This window comes from Ambystoma mexicanum, chromosome 6q (genome assembly GCF_040938575.1).
Source record: "Ambystoma mexicanum isolate Mex_15411 chromosome 6q, UKY_AmexF1_1, whole genome shotgun sequence".
Lineage (NCBI taxonomy): Eukaryota > Metazoa > Chordata > Amphibia > Caudata > Ambystomatidae > Ambystoma > Ambystoma mexicanum.
Window position 1 is genome coordinate 930,732,669 of NC_090937.1, and position 23,488 is coordinate 930,756,156.

Sequence of the window (23,488 nt, forward strand, 5' to 3'; positions counted from 1 at the left end):
CTCATGGGCGGACTAAAGGTACTCCCAGTTCTGTTCAGTTCTGACTCCATCATCCGTCCCCTGCCCATATTATTTCCCCAGTGGAATATTAACTGACTATGGGCCTCATTACGACCCAGGCGGTAAGGGGTTTACGGCGGCGTAAACAGCGCCGACCCTTACCGCCTGATTCCGAGGTCCCTTAGCGCCATGGAGGTTTTAACACCTGCTTTTAGCAGGTGTTAAAATCCATGGCGCTAAGGGACCTTGTTGTTAATTACGCCACCGTAATTTACGGTGGCGTAATTAACGCCTTCCCCACTCCCATTATGCCCTATGGGGCAAAAATGGGAATGGGGAAGGGTAAATGGGTTAATGGGGACTTACCGCCCCACTCACCTCGGAATGGGGCGGTAAGTCTGCCAACCACCATGGCGTAAACATAGTTTACGCCATGGTGGTAAAGGTACGACCCAGGCGGTAACTTACCGCCTGGGTCGTAATGAGGCCCTATGTAACTTCCCCGTCACCAACAGTGCCCATCCTTCCTGGTCCTTGACCACCTTCGTCAGGCGGAAGCCCACGAACCACATAGCATTATGCAGACCCCCTGGAATAAAAAGAGTACGAGGAGAAATATCTATGACATCCCCACCCATGCCCAAACCATGTCTCCCTGGACGGGATCAAGTGCATTGCTTGAAGAAACGCCACATCCACCTGATGCCGTTTCAAGTATATTATGACCTTGGATGGGCAGTTCAGACCCTGGTTATTCCACGTCATACACCTGAGTGATTTAGCCATAGTCGTAGATGCCACTCAAACCACTTCCCGGACTATCCATTACATCTCTACATCCCCTGAGCCACCTCCACCCACAGCTGAGGGAATCCTAGGCTTGAGCCGGGGTGACTCTGCAAACCATTGCCTCCTCCCAAAACCAACCCCTACCACAAAACTCCTCCCCACCCCCACTGGCAACCACAACATGCCAGTTATCTCCCCACCTCCAAAAACAGCAACTAACATGAGCTTATGCACAAGAGCAACTTCAGACCACACCCACCACGGCACTCCAACAACCATTGCGGTTCCTTCCCTCCACCTTAAACATTAAAGTAGTCAGCATCTGCTATCTGCCCGCATACATACTTCACAGAGATTCACTCCCTCTGCCATTATTCCCCCTGCGACTCTTGGCCCTAGGCAACAACTCAAGGAAAGCATTGGCCACATCTGGGTTTCGAAAAAACAATACACACCCCTCATGTTCCACTCTGAGTTTAGAGGGAAAGAGCATGGCATACTTTGTGCCCCTCTCCCCAAGCCCCTTCACCACATCAATCTATGTCTGTCTGCTGCTCGCCTCAACTTAATCCGAAAAGTCTGCCAAAAGTCTGAGAGTTTCCCCTTTGTGCATTAGGCAGCCCTTCTCCCTGGCCTTCTGCGAAGCCAAGTCCCTGTCTCGATAGTTCAACATGCGGGCTATAATTGGCTTAGCGGGGGCTTCCGGGATCAGCTTCCTTCCACTGGGATTCCGATGTGCCTTCTTCACTCTGAAGACCGTTGAGAAGTCCTCTCTGCCAAGCGCCTCCCATAGTATGGATTCAACCAGGGTTTCCATAGCACGTTGGTCCACCGCCTCAGAGGCACCTACTATTCTTAAGTATTCCGTCTGAATGGTGACTCAAGGTCCCCGTGCTTCTCAGCTAGCTACTTTAGAGCCTTCCAAATTCGCAAAAGTTGACGGTACGTAGATCCGGATTCATCCTCTACTGTGGAGACTATCATCACAACCTCACCCAGCCTCTCCCCATGCTTATATAAGCGCATCTTCATGTGGTCCATTTTACACGTGCATACTGGCTTGGAGTTGGTCAAATATGGCTTTAATATCATTGAATGCACCATTAGGGTTGAGGGAAGAGGACTGGGAATTTCCATCTGGTGAATCCTCTGGCACTTTATGATCTGTAATTTGTGCAGGGTTTTCAAAATGCAATTTGGACTGCTGCTTCCCTGTTTTGTGCAATTTAGACATGGTGCTACCTTTTCGATGCTGAGGTCTCTGTCACACTTCCACCTCTCCCCGGAGTCCCTGTCTCGCTGCATCCCAGGTGGCCAAACCGCACTCCTTGTGCTAACGCTGCTGTGTCGCTGCAAGTTAAGATACCAAGCACTGATCACACACAGCCCTCCTTTATGGGCAGCAAGGGAATATCACAACGAGAAGGCCACACATGAATACTCAACGTCGTGCTAGCCACAGATACTCTTCAGCATTGTTCCACACTCCGCCACCCCAGTGACAGTCCCACATTTGGCGGGGAAGACCTTGCCAAGCTGTAGCACTGCACCAGGGTGCCGATAGATGTCCAGGCAGCTTGCCCAAACCTCGTTGCACACGTCACTGTCTCACCCTACTCCAAACCAGTTGCCGTATCTAACTTGCCTCCACATATGCAATTGCGTGTATCCCTCCTGTACTGAGGAATGCCACCTGCCCCATGTTGTTCAATACTTCATCCAGCACTAAGAACACAGCAAACAGACCGGACAGATACAGCCAGGCACCTACTGCTTTGGGAAATTACTGCTTCTTTCAGTGATTGAAGGTGAACAGTCGAATTTCCTTGACCCGCGCTCTTGAAATCCTTTAAAACCTCCAAAGGCCTCCCATAGTCACGGGCACCGGTAGCAGGTTCACAGTGTCAACCAACATGGTGCACCCTGTAGTGCCCAGGAGCGGCAGATTTCTGTGTGCCAACCCGACCCCTGCGCTCCCCTGCAGCCTCACGCAACGGATTGGTGACAGGCCTCACACCCTCCCCTACCAGTCCCAATGTCTGCTGTCCTGTAGCATAGCCAATGTGGTATTAGCAAGGACGGGCCTGACAGCTATGCACCACAAGAGTTCACTGGGCCAGCAGCTTAACCTCCCAGGATACCGTTGCTAGTGAGCAGCAGGGTACACAAGGTGAAAACAGCAGCCATCTCCAGGTTTGCCTCATTGCTTATCCGGGCTCTTGGGCTGCTCCAATGAGCCTTTCCTCATTCAGACCCTGGCCGTAACTCCCCTCAGGGGTCCAGAGTCGATCCCGCAGTTTCTTTGTTGCCCACTCAGGGCTCACGGCTCCACTAGCGAGTCTCCTGATGTTGACCCTACACACCACCGCCACAGCGGTTGTAGCATGGCATGGTTGTTACTCCGGGCGGGTGCTGCGAGACACCCACCCCGATCCCCTGGGCCACACCAGTGTACTCCACCACCAGAGCCGTCTCCCTACTGCTGATCTCGGGTCTCAAGCAAACAGCAATAGCAGGAAGTGATTGCGTCCGATGCGTAGCAGAGCAGCTGTGCAAGTAGCTTCAATCCAATGGGCCTCATTAAGGGCACGGCTGCCGATGGAGTTGCATTTTTTCTGGCACCCGTGAATGGGCAAGAACCGGGTCATGCCGAGCTCGGCGGACCCGGTAATTGCCCATTTTCGGGTGCCGGAATCAAGGGCGTCCCGATCCCCATTCTGCCATATAGGGCTGAATGGGGATGGGCACGTCGGATGCACCGGCACATTCAGAGTTGTGCGGGTGCATCCGACGTGCTCTGTTCGCGGGTGCCGTTACACCAGCCAGGAAAAACCTGGCGGGTGAAACGGCACCCGCGAGCAGAACACGTAGTATGGTGGTCTGGGAACTACGGTACCGGCATGCTTACCAGTACCGTAGTTCCCGGACCACCATGGTTGTAATGAGGCCCAATGTCTCTCCCGGCAGACTTGCCCAGCCAACAGCAGCCTGCGTGTGTCTTCCCACGAGGTTGCCTCAGCCCAGGCCTGCTCTGCCTCCACCACACCTCACGCCCTCGTAACATGGGCTAAGGGCACATAACTTCACAAAACCATGCCCAAGGTGTTCCCACAGCCGATGCGTCCACTATTACTGTGGTATCAGGGTAGAAAGTGTCATGATTTTATCCGGATATATCGGATTGCCCAGGAGCTTACAGGCTTGCAGCCATCTTGGCTGGGCTCACTAGCGCCCCCCCACCACAATCCAAGCATTCTTGATGTAAAAGACAAATTTGGTTATAGATGAGATTAGAGATTGTATAGGGTCTCGCCAACCAGCCTTGCAGGTTTTCACTGTATGTAATGATGACATAGATGACGCCAAGTGCCCTTTTAGCTTGCTGCACACCCCTACTTGGGCAGAACGTATTTGCTGATGCACTCCTGTTTTGTAGGAATAAAACCTTGCTATCCTTGCAAACAGTGTCTTGGGCCTTTTTCCTTAGCGGCTTGGATTTTTTCTGGTGCGAACATACAGGTGCTTGCCTTCATGGCCATGGCCAAGTATATCATAGCCGAAGAGGCAAATATAAAAAAGATAAATAATTACTTGGAGGCAAAACTAACAGAGGAATTAACATTGCTGAGGAGAAATTTAACAGGAAAAGGAAATCGTGGAGATTCAGGGTAAGACGCAAGAGCTGGGGGAGGGCGAAATAAACAAGGTTTACAAAGCACTTAGAGTGAAACAGATGCATTATGAAAGGAGGGATAGGGCAGGACCGTTATTAGCTAACAGGATAGATGGCAGGCACTCGTCAGAAGAGTGAGAGCTATTAAGGGTTTGACAGGGCAGTCATATGATCACCCAAAAGAGTTAGCCCACCGCTTTGCCGAAAAATTACTAAGAGCATCATTGCAAGGAGATAGAATACGTGGAAAACGCTCTATCTGACTATTTGCATACTATAAATCTCCCCACATTGGTGATCGAAGAAGTGACAGTCAATAACACAGCAAGAAGTCACCAATGCCATAAAAGGTCTGGTACCAGGGAAGGCACCAGGTGAGAATGGCTTTTCAGCCCTCTTCTATAAGACATAATAGGTCCCTGTCTTCCTTTCTCACAAAACTGTATAACAGCTTCAGAACAACATGGATACTATCACATTCCTTCCTCAGGGCCCCAATTATCGAGATAACAAACAAAGGCAAGGATCTAGTTCACGGTTCCTCACATAGTTCGATGATCCTTTTGAAAATAGACATGGAAATCTCCACCAAAATCCTTCCTTCTTAATTGGAGTGCTTCCTCCCACAACTTGTTCACCCTGACAAGGTGGGCTTTGTAAGGCACATAACAGGAACGAAAAATCTGCAGAAGACCAGGAACCTAATTGGTCTACTGAGAGAAAAAACAGTTGACTTATTCCTATTGGCGATAGATGCAGAGAAGGCCTTTGGTAGGGTTGATTGGGTATTCCTACAATGGGTGATACTTGAATTCAGCTTTGGTGTCAACTAACATACTTGGCTCAATCTGCTATATTCTACCCCGTCTGCCAACATTCTGGTGAACAGAGTACAACTGGAACCTATCTGCTTGGGTTGGGGAACTCGCCAGGGCTGCTCCCTCTCTTCTCTCCTTCATGTCTTATGAATGGAACCCCTTCAATGCGAATAATAGCTAATACAAGGGTATGCGTGTGGTAGAAATTTGAAATATGCTACTATACATTTAATGATTGTCTATGCCTAACTTGCAAAGCAAAACGTTGTTGAGGGATACCATATTGCATTGTGTCACTGATCCTTGACTAGACCTAACCATATCTAATTGTGCACATGCTCTAACCAAGAGATGTCCATTGGTAAGTGGCAAGTTAAAGCCTGCTTCATATGCTCCACACTTCTCACGTATTTCCGTTCTGGCTCAGACAAGCGAGATTTAGATCGCCAGTGAGTAGAATTAGCAAGGTTATGCGCACCCCGCACTACCTGAGTCCTATGAGAACTGTAGTCTGGACAAGATACTGCTGACCAGCTGAAACTGTATCAAGATGTTTCTGCGTCATGCTGCAAGGTGTTCCCACCTGTAAGGGTGCAGAAGGAGGTGGCATGATTGTTGGCATAAACTTTTACTATACCAGAAAATAAAGAGAAAACCTAGCTTACCCTAACTCTAAGAGGGTTTACCCCACCTCAACTAAAAACAAATGGCTCCGTCAGAATATCCATTCAAATCAATAGTCCACCATCCTGTGTCAAAACCCTACTTCTGTCCCTTACACAAAATACTAAAGAGGTAGTGGATCTTCCTGGTCCAGAAGAATGGCTCCCTTCTTCTGGACAATGGATCACAGTTCAACTGTTAGGCGGAATATTTACCCAGGGAAATGATTCCCTTCCCCAGACCTCAATCCTTTTCCAAGGCACAAAACAAATGTTTCAAGTTAAAGTTCCAACTCAAACATCAACATTCCGTACTGCCCAAAGTTGTTCCTTCACTATGGGGATTCCTGGAGAATGCCACCCTTCCACAGGTATCTTGCTTTCAGAGTGTTCACATTGCCTGGGGGTATGTCTTCCTTCCCCTGGTCAAAACGCACAAAGCAAGGTTCAAAACAGTTCTCCTTGGCAGGTAAGGGGAATGGCTCCTTTGCTCGGGTCACAACACAAAAGACACATGCGGAATGACTCCCTTCTCCTGGTTTTGGTTACCCAGTGAATTACTCCCTTCTCCTCGTCTTTTGGCACTGGAATTCGTACAATTTTGCTTACTACGAGAATGCCTCCCTTCTCCTAGTATCTTGACAATTTAACACAACCAGGGGGAATGACTCCCTTCCCCTGGTTTGAGTTACCAGGAGAATGACTCCCTTCTCCTGGTATCTTTTCACTTGTTATAACAGTTCCAAACCACCAGGGGGAATGATTCCCTTCCCCTGGTCTCTCAATCCAAAATTACACAGTTCTTGACTTCTCTTCTTTGATTGGGCTCACTTTGTATCTCTCTTTACCAGGTGCTGCAAAAAGGAAAATTACTCGTGCTGTATGCGGTTTTCGGGTCCCCGACCCTGGCTTCTCTTTCTGTTAGGTTTGGCCCACATGGTTCACTCTCCTGCCAAGTGGAACCATGAGGAAGGGACCTCACTTCCTGGATTGGGTCCCACACCACTGCTTCTCTCACTCCCTGGCTCAGCAGAGTTGGCTCACTCTCCCGCCAAGTACTTATGCAAGGGAGATGCCGTGCCTCTCAGTATGGTTCCCTGACCCCTGCTTCTCTCCTTCTTAGGTTCATTTGCTTTGGCTTGCTTTCCCACCAAGTTCTTGTGCAGGGGACATGCCTCGCTTCTCAATGTATGCCCCAAACCCTTCTCTGGTGGTCAGTGGTTTTTGTGATGCCACTGGGCCGAGAAAGCGTTCCTCTGATGCAAAGCTGTCATGCTGCCTTCCTTGTGTCCCTACTGGGCCTCCGGATCGTCTCTGTACATGTTACTGGGGCCGGGTAGCTCTCCGGCCTTTCCTGGGATCGGGCGTCTGCACAGCAGCACCAGCGTTCGTTTTCCCTTGCCTTCTCGGCTGTTCGGGTCTGCTGTTTGCCTCTCTGCCTGCTGCTACTTACAGCTGTGCTGACCCACGGTTCGTAAAGGCTGGTGGGGAGGTTGCTCCCAGCGTGACCTCCTCGGGACCTCCACGGCTCCTTGCCCCTGTACGCCGCTACAACTGGTTCTTCTTTCTTGCACATGATTGGAAACTCCTGGGTTCATCGTGGGCTGAAGGAGAAGACAGCAAGTCCTTCTTCAGTTTCCTTTAGATTTGGTAAGCTCCACCCTGGCGTAACGTCCACGCCTGCAGTGGGAGCAGTCAAGTCAATCTTTATTCTTCCTACGGGCCATCTTGTCTTAGTGCTTGGGTCAAGCAATTCCCTAGGACTCTTAAGCATCTTCTTCGTCCCAGTACCTTTAACTTCACAGATATTACAGAAGTGGGTCTATCCTGACCATGGGAGATTGTATTAGCAGAGGGGACTAGAATTGTGGAAGTGTGTAGGGTATGGGGGTAGGGTGTGTATACTACATTCTCCCAAGATGCTCTCCCTTGTTCTCAGAGGGGAGGTATCTTTCCATGAGATCCCCCTGCTGAGTACACCCACAGGGGCACTATCGGGTAGCGGCCTCATCACCCAAGCCTCATGGGAAGGGGCTCCCCCTCGGGGAGAAGTGACGACCTCTCAGGATTTGTCACACACCTCGGCATGAGAAGGTAGCTAAAGCTTATGTGCTGCACTGTGTGAAGACTGTAAAATAGGCAGGAGACAATCTGATGATACATGTTATACTATTGTCGGTTAATGTTTTCTGATATGCCCTTTCCATAGACTGTGTTTTACGAAGGTGTAAAAACAATGTAACCTTGTGAATCAGGTTTCTGTTCCATGCTCCGTCGGGACACCAGGATCTAGGTGTGTCCATGCCGCCCTGTCCCGATGATGTCTGCTTTGCTGTTTTGCTGACTGCTATTACTTACCAACCTTCCGTTTATTGGATTATTGCTGGATGGTGAGATTCCCTAACAAGGGGTATTCAGATTAGGAATGTACAATACAAATTGGTGCTGTTTATATAGCCTGGAGCACACCGTAACATTGCCCCTTATAATCTAAAAATTGACAAGATATGGTGAGCACTCAGGCGTTGTTATGAATTGAGGTCCTGGAGGCAGCAGGTACGGTTTGACACAAGTTCCTTTATTCAGCTCTTCAGGGAACATCAGGTAGGAACAGAGCAGGACAGGAGCTGGAGTAGAGCCCACTAGCTCCCACCACCCAAGCTACATGGTTCTAACTGCCTGGGGTGGAATTCCTACACTCAAGCCACAACACACCAACACTCCAAGCATTCAGGGAAACATTCTCATAATGACATCACTGGTTACATCCAAACAAGAAGACAAGACATAACAGGTGTTAAACTGTCCCATCGAAGAATGCATCTGCTCAAACACTTTATTATTATTATTATTATTATTATTATTATTATTAGGGTATTTATTGAGCAACAGGAAGCAACAGAGCGCTTTACAAGCATATGGGGAAGAACACAGTGAAGGAAGCAGAGAAAAAAGGAGCAGGGAACTAACAAGGGAGGGCATGGGTGGACAAGTGGCAGCAAGGGATCTACTAGCAAGGGATCTACAAACAACTGGGGGACAGTGGGGAACACATCACTGAGTCTCAGGTAAGGTTGGGAGTGCAGGGTACGTGGACCTAGGTGTTAACTGTAGAAGTGATGGGGAAAGTCTGATATTGACGGGAGGAGGTTCCAGCGTCTTTCGTAATTCAAGTCTTCACATTCCTTACCTCTGGTGGATTGCAGGCCTTTGGAGATGCTGAGTTTCATAGTGAGGTAAGTACAACAAGTGTCACAGGTTTCCCCCCTTCTCACCTGTCTATGTTGTTTGTTGGAGTTCTTCGATGGAGTCTTCTTTCGCATATTCGGGTCTTGTATAACCATGTGCGTAGGTCCTCGGGTTCCAACGTGCGTTCAGCATCCCGTCTCCTGGGAACGTTCAGATGTCCGGGAAAAGTCCAGGAAACGGCGAAGAGTGCACTCGGGAAACGAGTGCATGGAGATCCGGGATGCAATGGAGGACAAAAAAGAGGAGGAAAGAAGGAGGAGGAATTTAGGGGGACCGGGAACCAAGAATCAAAGGATATAGCAAAAGCGAACTACGGCAACACACGTCTAGCCACGGCAAGAGGTAGCGTTGAGACACGCAGGGCCGCGGGGCGTGTCCGCTTTATAGAACGTAGTGCGCACGACGCAGAAACTGATAAACAGTGTTCTGCGTTCAGCGGCCATGTTGGGAGTACTGCTGAGTGCAAGCCCCTATGGGTCAGGGACCAGGAAGTCCAGAAAGGTCGTGTCCGATTGTTCATGACAGCATGCCTCCTCCGAAGGCCTGTTCCTCTGGGTTTGCCCAGATGTATAAGGTGGTACCTTTGAAGTAGTCTAGGGGCGTTTAGGTTTGAGACTGGTTCCCAGGTGCGTTCACCACGTGGGTACCCTTTCCACTCAACCAGATACTGTAGCTGATCACGTCTGTACCTGGAGTCACATATTCTGGACACTTTGTATTCTAGCTGGTCATCGACAATCACAGGGGTAGATCTTCGAGCAGTCCGGGAGGTCTGGACTTATGGTTTCATTAGAGATGTGTGAAACACTGGGTGGATCCTCTTCCAGGAGTCTGGTAGTTTGAGTCGGAAGGCCACTGGGTTAATGATTTCCTTTATGGAAAAAGGGCCATAGTACCGAGGAGCCAACTTATTAGGTCATAAGTGTCGAGGCAGTAGTTTCGAGGATAGCCAGACCTTATCACCCACTGCATAGGAAGGTCCTGGTCTTCTTTTGGAGTCAGCATAGTGCTTAGTGTTAGTTCGGGCCCTTTCGAGGTGTTCTTTGGCTTCCTTGTGTACGTTGATGAGGGTTTCAATCCAGGAGTCGACTGTAGGAACTGGTGTAGGATGTGGGCGAACAGATGGTAGAACCGAAGGGTGGAATCCTTGGCTGCAGAAGAAGGGGCTGGTCTTGACAGCCGAGTGATCCGAATTGTTGTAGGCGAATTCAGCCACAGGTATTAAGAGTGACCAATCGTCCTGGACCTTGGTGGTGAAAGAACAAAGATACTGCTCCAGGGTTTGGTTCACACGTTCAGTAGCTCCGTTGGTCTGTGGATGATAACCTGAGGAGAGGGCACGTTGGGTTCCTAGTATACAGCATAAGTGTCAGAATTGAGATATGTATTGAGGTCCTCTGTCTGATATGATCTTGGAAGGGAGTCCATGAAGTTGGAATATGTGTTCCAGGAAGATTCCAGCGAGTTCTGAGGAAGATGGTAGTTTATACAAGGGTGTAAAATGAGCCATGTGAGTGAATAAAGCAATGGTAACCATGATAGTTGTGTATCCCCTGGAAGGTGGTAGTTCCACAATAAAGTCCGTAGCGATGAATTCCCAGGGTCTTGTTGGTAGCGTTGGTTGGAGTAGGAGACCCGCCGGCCTCTTGTTATCATGCTTGTTTTGATTGCAGACTGCACAGGCTTGGATGTACTGCTGGACATCAACTTTTATTTTTGCCCACCAAAACTGTCTTTGTATTAAACGGAGAGTGTTGGTAATGCCACAATGTCCTGAATGAAGGGTATCATGACAGAGGCTTGTAATCCTTTGTCGCAGTCTCTGTGTGGGGATGACCAGGCCATTATCCTTGAACAAACACCCGTCCTTTGTTTTAAGATTCCATCGATTCTTCCCAGTAAGTTCCTTCCAGATCTCATAGGCCTGGGTTTGAATCCGAATGTCTTCCAGGAGAGTGATTGCTTGGGCTGCAAAAATTGTATGGGGAAACATCTTTGGGAAGGATCGATCTTCAAGAGTTTCGCAGTCGGGACGTCAGGAATTTTATGTTGTGTGTTCCAGACACAAGATGGATTTGGAACTGGTACTGGGCAAAGAAGAAGGCCCAACAGGCTTGACGACTATTCCTACATTCCAGGGATTGTAGAACTTGAAGATTCCGATGATCCGTACGGACCGGAACAGGATGTTTTGCTCCCAGGAGTAGATGACGCCACTCTGTGAAGGCTTGACGGATGGCTAACAGTTCCTTTTCCAGAAAAGAATAATGGGTCTCGCTAGGAGTTAGGGTTCGCGAGAGATAAGCGATGGGGTGTTCTAACTTGTCCTCGAATTCCTGCTTTAGGACTGCTCCGATGGCGTAGTTGGAGGCATCCGTCTCCACTAGGAAAGGAAGATCAATGTCAGGTTGAGCCAGGATGGGGGCTTGTGTAAACTCCGACTTCAATCGTTGGAACGCCTCGTCTTGGGTTGCTGTCCAGAGGAAGGGAGTATCCTTCTTCAACAATGTAATGATCGGTTGAACTATCTCCGAAAACGAAGGTATGAATTTCCGGTAGATGTTGGCAAGCCCCAGGAAGGATTGAATCTGTTTCACAGTAGTTGGAACAGGCCAGGATATTATGGAATTTACTTTTGAGTGGTCCATTCCAATTCCTTCTAGACTAAGGACAAATCTGAGATAGTGAACAGCAGAAACATGAAAAAGGCATTTCTCGGGTTTAGCCAGGAGCTTATGTTTACGTAGCCGCTGTAAGACTGCCTTAACATGCTCTTCATGCTTAAGATGGTCCTTGGAGTATATTAGTATATCGGCCAGGTAAGCTATGACGAAGAGGAACAGCATATCGGAGAACACCCGGTCCATAAAACGTTGGAAGACGCTGGGGCATTGGCGAGTCCGAAGGGCATTACCAGGTATTCAAAGTGACCAAAGGGTGTTCTAAAGGCTGTTTTCCATTCATCACCTTCCTTTATGCGGATCAGATGGTAGGCACCTCTGAGATCCAATTTCGTGAAGACTACAGCTCCTCTCACCGCTTCCAGAATATCCGAGATTAAGGGCAATGGGTAGCGTTCCTTGAGGGTGCATTGATTAAGACCACGATAATCAAGACAAGGCCTAAGCTCCTTAGTATCTTTCTTGGGAACGAAAAACAATGAAGCTCTCGCCGGGGATTTGGACGGTCGTATGGTGCCATTTTCTAGGTTGGTATCCAAGTATTCTCGGAGGGCCCTTTTCTCTGGCTCTGATAGGATGAACATCCTTCCAAAGGGAATCACTGCTGAGGGTTCAGTATCAATACCTGGGTATCACTGGTCAAGCTCTGGCGTGGCTGTCCTCCTTCCTCTCCAATTGACCCTCCCAGGTCCAACTAGGTTCCTTCCTCTCTGACATCTTTTTCTCTACCTGTGGTGTCCCCAAGGGATCTAACCTCTCCCCCTGGCTGTTCAATCAGTATCTTGCACTTCTTGCTCACCGCATAGCCGCTCTCTGTCCCAACTTTCAGTGCTACGCGGATGATACCCAGCTCATTTTCAGGCTACCCTCGGCCTTCTCTTCCACTTCCCTCATCTCTGACTGTCTTTCCGCTATCCAGGAATGGTGTGCCGCCAACGACCTCTGCCTTAATGCCAGTAAGACTGAGATTCTACTTATCGGCACACCCACTCCCTCCTTCCCTGCAGCTCTCTGGCCGGCCTCCCTTAGCCCTCTTCCTGCTCCTACCTGCACGGCAAAAAACCTCAGGGTCATCTTCGACTCCACACTCTCCTTCTCTCCTCACATCTCTGACGTCTCTAAGAAGTCACACTACCAGCTACACCTCCTCAGAGGTATCCTTCCTTTTCTCTCCTTCCCCCAGAAGCTCACTGTCTCCAGAGCTCTGGTTCTCTCTAGGCTGGACTACTGTAACAGCCTCTATCTAAATCTTCCTGCCTCTACTCTCTGCCCTTTGCAACTCATCCAGAACAGGACTGCGAGACTTGTCCTTGGCCTCAAGCCCAGGGACCGTATCTCTCCAGGACTGAAATCACTACACTGGCTCCCAGTGGCTGCAAGGATTAAGTTCAAAACCCTCTGCATTGTCCATAAGGCCTTCTGGGGCCTTGGGCCGAAATACCTTCAACTCTCTCTTCCTAAATATCTTCCTTCTCGAGCCCTTCGCTCATCCACCTCCAACTACCTCAGGGTCAGCCGCTTCTCCAAGCAACGAGCTGGTGGTAGATCTCTCGCCGCAGCAGGGGCCTCCCTCTGGAACAGCCTTCCTGCCTCCCTGAAACTTGAGGAGAACCATCTCCGGTTCCGGAAGCACCTCAAAACCTTCCTCTTTGCCTCAGCTTTCTCTCCCTCTCTCCCCTGCTAAAACACTGAACCTGCACTAAATCTGCAACTGGGCCACTCACTGATCTCATGTCCTGGCCCAGCCACTCTTCCTTGCACTGCCTACATGCACTACGGGACTGTCTCTGTATCCTACAGCCCCTTCTCCTGGCACTTACCTTTGCACTTGCCACCAGCTGGCCCTATTATTTATCTCGTATTCTATTAACCATGTACCGCACTTTCCTTGCACTTGCCACCAGCTGGCCCTATTATTTATCTTGTATTCTACTAACCATCTACTGCACTTCCCCTCTCACCTTCACCTGCACTTTTTCCCAGTCCCCCTACCCTTGCGCGATCTGAATGACACCTGGCCTAGTAGGATCGTTGTCTGTCTCCCTCTGTTCCCCCCGCCTCGTCGCGCCTTGAAACACTTGTGTATAGGCGCGTTACAAATACCATATCATATCATATCAATAGCGCAGTCTTCAGGTCTGTGAGGGGGTAGGGCTTGAACTATGGCAGTTGAAAACACATCAGTGTAATCCTGATAGGCCATGGGGACCTGGATAATATTTGAGACCGTGAATGGGCCTTGCTGGTCTGTCAGCGTACCTTCAGAGGATCTTGACGAGGAATCCAGGGATAGACAGTGAGACATACAATGTTCGGAGCCAAGAAACAAGGATCCTGCTGCCCAGTTGATGTATGGGTTGTGCTTCTGTAACCAGGGCATACCCAGTACCATTGGATAATGGCCAGATTTTATGATGTCAAATTTGATCACCTCTTGATGATGGTTTATCGAGAGCTGGATCTCTTTGGTTTGCAGGGTTATTGGTCCTGAAGAGAGAGGTCTCCCATCGATGGCCTCTACAGGTTTCAAATGGAATGTGGTGGGTAGTGACCCAATCCTGATCTATAAAAATCCCCATGGCCCCACAATCCACTAATGCCAGAATGGGGTAAGTTTCTTTCTTGGACGGCGATAGAAAGGCCTGCAAGATCACAAGGTTGTTTTGTCCAGGAGAGTGCAAGGATGGAATAGATGTGGAGCAAACATCTCTCTCCCGAAGCTGTGCTCCATCTAGGATCGGGATCTGGCCTTTCCCGAACGCCGTGGAGGGGCCAAAGGACATTCTCTCACAAGATGTTTATCTGAGGCACAGTACATACACAGCCCGGTGTGAATCCGTCACAATCTTTCTTGCGGGGATATGGGTCCGCGGAAGGCCCCCAGTTAGATGGGTTCTGGGTCTGTGGTTGGGGCAGGAGTGGGCTCGGGTTTAGAGGAAGATTCTATAGAGGCCTTTTGGTAAGGCATTTTTGTTTTCTTCTTTTCCGCTTTCCTTTCCTGGATACAAAAGTCTATTTGTAAAGAGAGGTCCATAAGAGCCTGGAAGGAACCTGGGCGAGCTACCCTGGCTAGCTCGTCTTTTATCTCTTCATTTAGTCCTCTCCGAAATAGGGTAAAGCAGGTCTCCGAGGACCAATCTGCTTCCTTGGCCAGTTGCTTAAAGCGTGTTACATAGGTAAGCATATCCTGGGTCCCTTGTTGGAAATCCAATAGACGTTCTTGGGCACTGTAAACCTGTTCTGGGCGGTCAAACATGGTCTTTAGAGCCCGTACAAACCCATCATAATCATCCAGGAGGGCATCTCCAGAATTAACTAAGGGCGTAGCCCAGGTTAATGCATTCCCGGAAAGATGCAAAATCATAAAGTCCACCTTTGCCCTGGGGGTGGAAAAGTAGTAGGGCTTAAAGGTAAAGTGCACTAAACACGAATCAAGGAAGCCACAAAGGTTCTTTGATGAGCCATCATATTTATCCACTACTCCGCCCAGCAATACACTTTCCTTGGTCGCGGAATCATTTGACATGACTAGTTGTTTTAATGCGGCATTCTCGGCTTTGAGATTCTGAACTTCTGTGCTTAACTCTTGCATGCCGCGCATGAGGTCTTGAACTGCAGCCTCCATGTCCGTATCTGTATCAGTTTCGTCTCAATCTGTCACACGTTTCCCCCCTTCTCACCTGTCTATGTTGTTTGTTGGGGTTCTTCGATGGAGTCTTCTTTCACACCGTTCGGGTCTTGTATAACCCTGTGCGTAGGTCCTCGGGTTCCAGCGTGCGTTCAGCGTCCTGTCTCCTGGGAACGTTCAGATGTCTGGGCAAAGTCCAGGAAACGGCAAAGAGTGCACTCAGGAAACGAGTGCACGGAGATCCAGGATGCAATAGAGGACAAAAAAGAGGAGGAATGAAGGAGGAGGGATTTAGGGGGACCGGGAACCAGGAATCAAAGGATAAAGCAAAAGCGAACTACGGCAGCACAAGTCTAGCCACGGCAAGCGGTAGCGTTGAGACGTGCAGGGCCGCGGGGGCATGTCCGCTTTATAGAACATAGTGCGTACGACGCAGAAACTGGTAAACAGCGTTCGGCGCTCGGTGGCCATGTTGGGAGTACTGCTGAGTGCAAGCCCCTATGGGTCAGGGACCAGGAAGTCCAGAAAGGACGTGTCCGATGGTTCATGACAACAAGGGCTGCTCCTACTGGGAAAATGTTTCATTTGTTCAGCCTTTCATTGTATAGTATCCAAGCAACACTGAGAGCTGGGTTAGAAATCAAGAAGAGTGGTTTATTTCACTCTTAGATTTGGGGACTTCAGAATGATAGCCTTGTAGATGATGCAACAGTATTTGAACATGATACAGGGTTACGCTGGGAGCCAGTGCAGTTCGATGAGGGTTGTGGTGATGTGGTCAAATTTGCTGAGTCCTTTAATAGGTCTTGCATGCAGGACACATTTCAGGTGAACGTAGAGGTTGTTTGGAACGAGGAGGGTTCTGAGCGGTTCCATGTAAAGATTGAAGATCACAGGGGACAGGATGGATCCTTGTGGGACTCCAAAGTACGAGGGGTAGAGTTGGTTATCTAGTAGAATCCATTTGTTCGAACAGGGCCGCAGGGGTGTGTCCACTTTATAGAACGTAGTGCGTACAAAGCGGAAACTGGTAAACAGCGTTCCGCGTTCGGTGGCCATGTTGGGAGTACTGCTGAGTGCAAGCCACTATGGGTCAGGGACCAGGAAGTCCAGAAAGGACGCGTCCGATGGTTCATGACAACAAGGGTGGGAGCCAGTGCAGTTCGATGAGGGTTGTGGTGATGTGGTCAAATTTGCGCTGAGTCCTTTAATGAGTCTTGCATGCAGGACACAATTCAGGGGTGCCAGGATAACAAAAGGGCATTGCCATCTTCCAGGTCGGAGAGGATCAAGCCTTGGACAGTGGAACTGAAGTTGTTTTCTGGGATGAAGGAATTCCGCAGGAGAGAAAGTTGGTACCAGGCTGTTTGTGTCTTCCTTGCTATGTGCTGTTTGAAAGTTAGGTATCTGTCGATAATGAACCCACAGGTGGCTAGCTGGGGTGTGAATCTCTCGAGGTTCATATCAGAGAGCCAGGTCTGGATGTCATGGTGTTCGATGTTGTTGGTCAGCAGAAGGAATTCAGTCTTGGAGGGGTTGAGCTTCACTTAAGCACTGGTCATCCAGGACTGGATCAATGTGAGGCAGGCCTTGAACCTGTGGATGTCTTTGATGTAGGATATCTTGAAGTAGATCGATGTGTCATCTATGTATAGGTGAACGTAGAGGTTGTTTGGAACGAGGAGGGTTCTGAGCGGTTCCATGTAAAGATTGAAGATCACAGGGGACAGGATGGATCCTCGTGGGACTCCAAAGTACGAGGGGTAGAGTTGGTTATCTAGTAGAATCCATTTGTACGAACTGTTGGCGATACGCAAGGTAGGATTTTAACCAGCTGAGGACAATCTCGCTAATCTCCATGAAGCGATGTAGATTGTCGGTGAGTGTCTGGTAGTCTACTGTGTCAAATGCTGCTGAGAGGTCAAGGAGAACTAGGAGGCAAGGATGGCCATCATCGAGGATTTTAAGGGCATTGTCGATCACCTTGATGGTATTTTGAATTCCCCCTTTAGCTATTCAAGCAGCGATGTTAAGCACCTGGGGATAAACAAAACTAATCGTGTTAGCAACCTGTACCAAGCAAACTACCTACCACAATGGGAGAAGGTGAAAAAATATTTTGCAAGGTGAAACAAACGGTTGTTAATGTAATATCAATGTAAAACTAAGAAAATCTCAAGCATTTATGAAACATGTGACTCCCATGAGTAGGATCTCCAGGCTTGAAGAGTTATTCCCATGACCTAAGTCGGGCAGCATCTCCTGCGCACTTGCGTAGCTTAACACCACGGCCTTGTCCTTTGAGGGCTTTGCCTCAGAGGGTCCGTGCCTCGGTTCTTATAGGCACGGATGCATGGACATAGCAAAGCGTGCTACGTGTAGGCGGGCAGTGTCTCCTGCGCCGCTCAACACCCCGGCCTTGTCCTGCGAGGGCTTTGCCGCAGAGGATCTGTGCCTCAGTTCTTATAGGCATAGATGCCTGGACATAGCGAAGTGTGCTATGTGTAGTCAAGCAGCGTCTCCTGCGCACCTACGTTGCCAAACACTGTGGCCTTGTCCTGCGAGGGCTTTGCTGCAGAGGGTCTGTGCCTCGGTTCTAATACTGCCTGCCCGGGAACAATTTGTAAGGCTACCTTCCGCCACTTTACAAGAAACTGTTGTCTGATATGGATAGATGGAAAAATCAGGAGATATCTTGGATGGGGAGAATTATGGCAATTAAGATGAATCTAATACCAAGACTTCTGTACATGCTCAAGCTCTTCCAATCTAAATTCCTAATCAGGCTCTCTTTTTTTTTAAAGAGTTTATCTTGGAAGGGAAGGCAGCCTGAATCCCGAAAAAAGTAATGCTAAGGAAAGATATAAATGGGGGCTGGGCATGCTAGATGTATACATATATAATCTAGAGGCACAAATCTTACAAATATTTGCCTGGAGGGAGAATCCTTTGTGCATTAAACGGGGGTGGGGCATCTCCACCCCCTTTTGCAATGACCACTTATAAATCTCACCAAACATCCTCAAAAGTCTTCACTACTAACTACCACAAGAAATTCGATTGATTATTAGTATAAGGTTATGCTGAGATGGGTGACACCTCCTGTGTTGGGGCCACTGTCTCCAGTATTAGGAAACTCTGAATTAAAAAGCGGGATGGCTAAGGGTGTTTGGAAGAGAGTGGCTTGAAAACATTAGCTAAATGTGGGAAATGCCCCACTGACATTCATAGAATGTATGGGAGAATTTAAACTAAATAAAAGTGAGATTCCTTTACAAACAAATGTGCCATTGATTCTCATCCAAATACACAACAAATAAATAAAGCCTATATAAACTCTTTTATAGATGGTATCTACTTCCCACTAGGATTCATAAGATAAAATCGACATATCCATCAGAGTGTTGGAGCAGGTGTGGACAAGAAGAGGCATTGATGCACATGTGGGGGACATGTTCTAAAGCATGTTTCTTTTGGAAAGAGGTGTTGTCTCAAATCAAATCAATCTGTGGAATAATAATGTTACGGATGGATCCATTAGTAATATTATTGGGGGACACTGGGGTGGAGACTATCCATTGACCGGGCACCTTGTGCCCTAAACACCCACATTCTAGCAGAGGCCAAAATTACAATTGTGAGGAATTGGAAAAATCCTGTGGGGCCAATTGTACAAATGTGGTGGGAGAGGATTTGGACATTGTGGCATCTGAGAAGATTACCGCTTTGTCCACTGGATGTTATGCTAAGTATGTCAGTATCTGGGTCCTATTTATTGAATACTCTACTAACCTTCCCTCTTTAGGGTATAAACCACACTTATTGAGGCATTTCCTGCTGGTGTAGAGTAGATGTATTCACATGAAAGGAACATGCTTTTCTCGCATATGCTAATATGGGGAAATATGGGTATGTTCATTTTGAATTGTACTGTTAGCAGTTGTTTTCCTGGATATGATGATCTATTTGGATCAGTTGGCATTGCACTCTTCCTTAACACTGTCTAATGTTGCCAAAGAATAAGAATTGAATGTGCTTATTGTGAAATTGAATGACTGTTAATGGACTATAGCCGAAGGTTAAATAATAGTATTGGAAAAGAAAGTTCATAAGAGTGTAAAGCAGATGTAATTGAAGGGTAAATTATGTTTCCAGGCAAAGAATGCCAGGAATGAGTAGTCAATTTGTTCTTTGCTAAGGACATACATTTAGTTTTATGTCAACACTTAAAACATTTATTTAAAAAAAAAACAAATCTCTTATATTGACTCGGGAGGAAAGACACTGTAACTTGGAATGCGTGTATTTAAGTTTACAGAAGGTATTACTGACATATTTCGGTTCCCAAGGTTCCGGTAGGAAGTTGACATATAATGTGGACTATGTTAACAGTAAGACTTCAGAAAATTGTCACACTACATGTCCGTCATTACATTTTGAAATGTACATAAATGTTTCAATCTTTGCAATGAAATCAAGAACTAAACTTAGAATCAGAAAAAACTCCTTCAATCACATCACTATGACAAAAAACATAGGATCAGAAAAAACTCCTTCATTCAGATCACTATGACCAGAAACATAGGAACAATACTCACATTTGCACCGGCTTCAAGAAGAGTCCTTGCACACCCCACATGATCTCCCAAACAGGCTTCATGTAGTGGTGCCACATGGTCAATCGTCAGAGTATTTGGATTGTGACCCTAGATGGGAGATACGTTTACAAATGAATTACAGTTAAACTTCATATTTTGGCCCTTCATAAAAAAGCGTGAGTCTGGTTTGGAGGAAGGGCCCAAAATATATTTAAGTTCACATTTTTAAGCATGTTCAAGTTCTAGCATATGGACAAATGTGTCTATATACATAAAGCAAAGCTTGTCTGTACAAAAAATGTGATGTTGGTGGTTGCCAAAAAAAAATGTGTGACCCAAACTTTTACAGAACAACATTTTGCAAGAATTTCAAACATTAATAATAATAATAATAGGTTTCCATTTGAGTCTATAAGGGGCAACCACACAACGTTCCTTTTTTCGATGGAAATGTGGAACATCTGTAAATTCCTCAAACATTCATTTGTAACCAGTGGGCATTGCAAAAGTACATTTAGTGTATTTCATAACCCTTTGAGTGTAATCAATTTAAAATGTTTTGCTTTAGAACGAATCCCTCACAAGGTACCATAATGTGTAATGCAACTAAATGTAAATTTTTGATCTCCCAGGCCATCCGTAGGTGGCTGAATCCAGTCTCTACGTGGTGAATCCTGGTACTAATACTCGCCAGCGTCGTCTGCAGGCTCATTGAGTACTCCTAAGATTCTGCCCCTAGATAGTTTAGCTTCAGTATTTGACTCAAACCGTAACCTTCTGCAAATTTCCCCTTTCCTGTAGTGGAATGACACATTGAGGACACCTGTGAATGAAGTGAATTAATTATGATGAAACGATTGTGAAATTAATCAAAATTTTTGCAAATATAATTGAGGAGTCAAGTGGTGATCAGTGTGTTATAGTCAAAGGCCCTCATTACGACCCTGGCGGAAAGTGACTGACCGGACCGCCACAGCGTAAATAGCGTTTCCGCCATTGCACGATGGAGCAAAGTGCGGCCCATTCCGACCCATCGGGCACGAGCACCACGGCATGGCGGAAGTGCAAAGTCCGCGATGGCGGAAATGACCCCAAAACGGCCCACACCGCCGCCGTACGGCGCCCTAGGTGCAATACCGCCACCCATCATAGCGGACACCGCAGTGAGCGCCAACCGGAAAGTACGGTGACCGTAAATATACGGAAACGGAAGTAAAAACATGGGCCCGGAACGGGAAACAACACGCCGTACACCTATAAAACCACAAAATACACACAACCACTAAAAACACCACCCTGAGACACATCCCAACCCGTCATCCACCCTAGTGAAACCAAGAAAAATGGGAAAAGTAGCGGAGAAAGCGTGCGACCGCAAGCGGCAGGTCCACTTCTCCCGTGAGGAACTCACCGTGCTTACAGAGACCCTCCAGGAGAATGCCGCCGCCGTCTTCTCCACGCAAATGACCAGGACGGCACTTGCGAACAAGAAGGCCATATGGGCCCTGGTGGCACAGCGGGTAAGTGCGGTGGGGACCGCACCCCGCAACCCACAGCAATGCAGGAAGCGGTGGGACGACCTGCGGATACGCGTCCGTAGCATACTTTCTGCCAACCGCAACATTGCCACAGCCACCGGGGGAGGATCGGAATCACCCATCAAGTTGACCCCCTGGGAAGAAATCTGTGCCTCCACCATTGGAATGGAGAGCATAGAGGGAGTCGGAGGGATGGAGAAAGGAGTGCAGACATCCGGAGAATCAGGTAGGTGGCCCAAATAAAACCATGCCAAATCCACAATGTCCAATCATGTGATCCACATGTGTCCACATAGCGCAACAGCAACACATGGCCAGGAGAACGTCCACACACATTGGCCTGATAGCGCACTTTAAAACTCACAATAAATACATAAATAAGTAAAAACCCCAAAAACACCCACTACACGTGCAGCAGGCACACCCTAACTGCAGGCTGCCAAACAACTGCACCCTCAACCCACACACAAATGAAAGCACCTCCAAGGCCCCGACCCAAATCACCCTCAGGTACCACCCCAATGCATGTGATACATTGCCATTCCAATTCCCACAGACCCATTAATAACGCTCGCCCTCCTTTACTCCACCACAGGGTCCGATCCAAACGACGAGCTCCAGGACACCCCTACCAGCACACCTGCAAAGAGGGCCAAGACCGACGGCCAAAGACCCTCCACCTCAGCTGCACGCATCAAGACACGGCAGCAGCACATATCAAGTGGCAGCACACAGGAGGGAACATCAACAGGCACCCCAGCAGCCAGCATGCCCACAACAGCACCACCACAGGTCCCCCCAATGGATGCCACAGAAGGTACTGCCTCTGGTGGCAGCAGCACCATAGGTGACACCCCATTAATGGCAGCATGCTCCGACACAGAAGACGGGGATGTCGAAGTCAGATCCATCCATGACCTGTCCCAATCCCCCTGTCTGTTCCATCCCGTACACCATGAGGATACCACGCAGGGGCACCCACAAGACGACGACTGGCCATCCCCCACAAGCCCTGTGGCAGGGCAACATGAGGCGAACAGCCCCTCTGTGACACCACTGCAAATGGCCATGGCACAGCACAGGCAACAGTCCCTCGACCAGTTAATCGTGCAACAGCAGCAACTGGCCACGCTCCTCAAGGACCATGCCGATGGATGTGGGGGCACTAAGGCAGACATAGAAACATCAACTGAGACACTTAGGGCACAAATGGAGAGTAGCACCGAGAGCCTGAGAGTCCAAATGGAGAGTAGCACCGAGAGCCTGAGAGTCCAAATGGAGAGTAGCACCGAGAGCCTGAGAGTCCAAATGGAGAGAAGCACCGAGAGCCTCAGGGGGGAACTGTATGCGACGTCCAAAGACGTATGTGCCGAACTTGCCGCAGTGCGCCGTGTGCTCACTGAGCTCTCACAAACCCTTAGGGACATGCATGGACGTGAGCAGGCAGAGACATCATCCGTTGCAAGTTCCGTCCAGGGCAGCCCCCAACGTAGATCTGGGAGGAACCTGCGCTCCACAGGCAGGGGTGCCCCTGATACCCGCAGAGGGGGCTTGCAATAGCGGCTGCCCACTGACAATGAGCATCTTTGGACACTGGTGTTCGGGGGGGAGGTAGGAGGGTGGAGGGGGTGTGTTGGGCTCACTTGGGTGGCGGGTCGATAGGGTGTTCAACATGATATCACATATGCCATAAACAATGCACGATCAACCAATGAGATGTGTGGACAATGATCTTTGTGTACTAGGCCATCATAGGCGTACAGTCCATGTTGTGCATGTACCAGACACACACAGTGCCACGAGTCCCGTGTCCATGTATCAGCCACCAGGCGTGAGTGCTAGAAGCATGCAT

At 48.5% G+C, this 23,488-nt stretch overlaps 1 protein-coding gene across 4 annotated transcripts in view; it reads right to left on the minus strand.

Annotated features, from left to right (window-relative positions):
- Positions 1 to 23,488, minus strand: part of ASB5 (ankyrin repeat and SOCS box containing 5) — a 554,925-nt gene that overhangs the window by 169,472 nt on the left and 361,965 nt on the right. For all 4 annotated transcript variants that reach the window (XM_069631443.1, XM_069631444.1, XM_069631445.1 and 1 more), the window contains exon 3: positions 20,099 to 20,206. In XM_069631443.1, the coding sequence (XP_069487544.1) occupies positions 20,099 to 20,206 (108 nt within the window). The remainder of the gene's footprint in view (positions 1 to 20,098; positions 20,207 to 23,488) is intronic.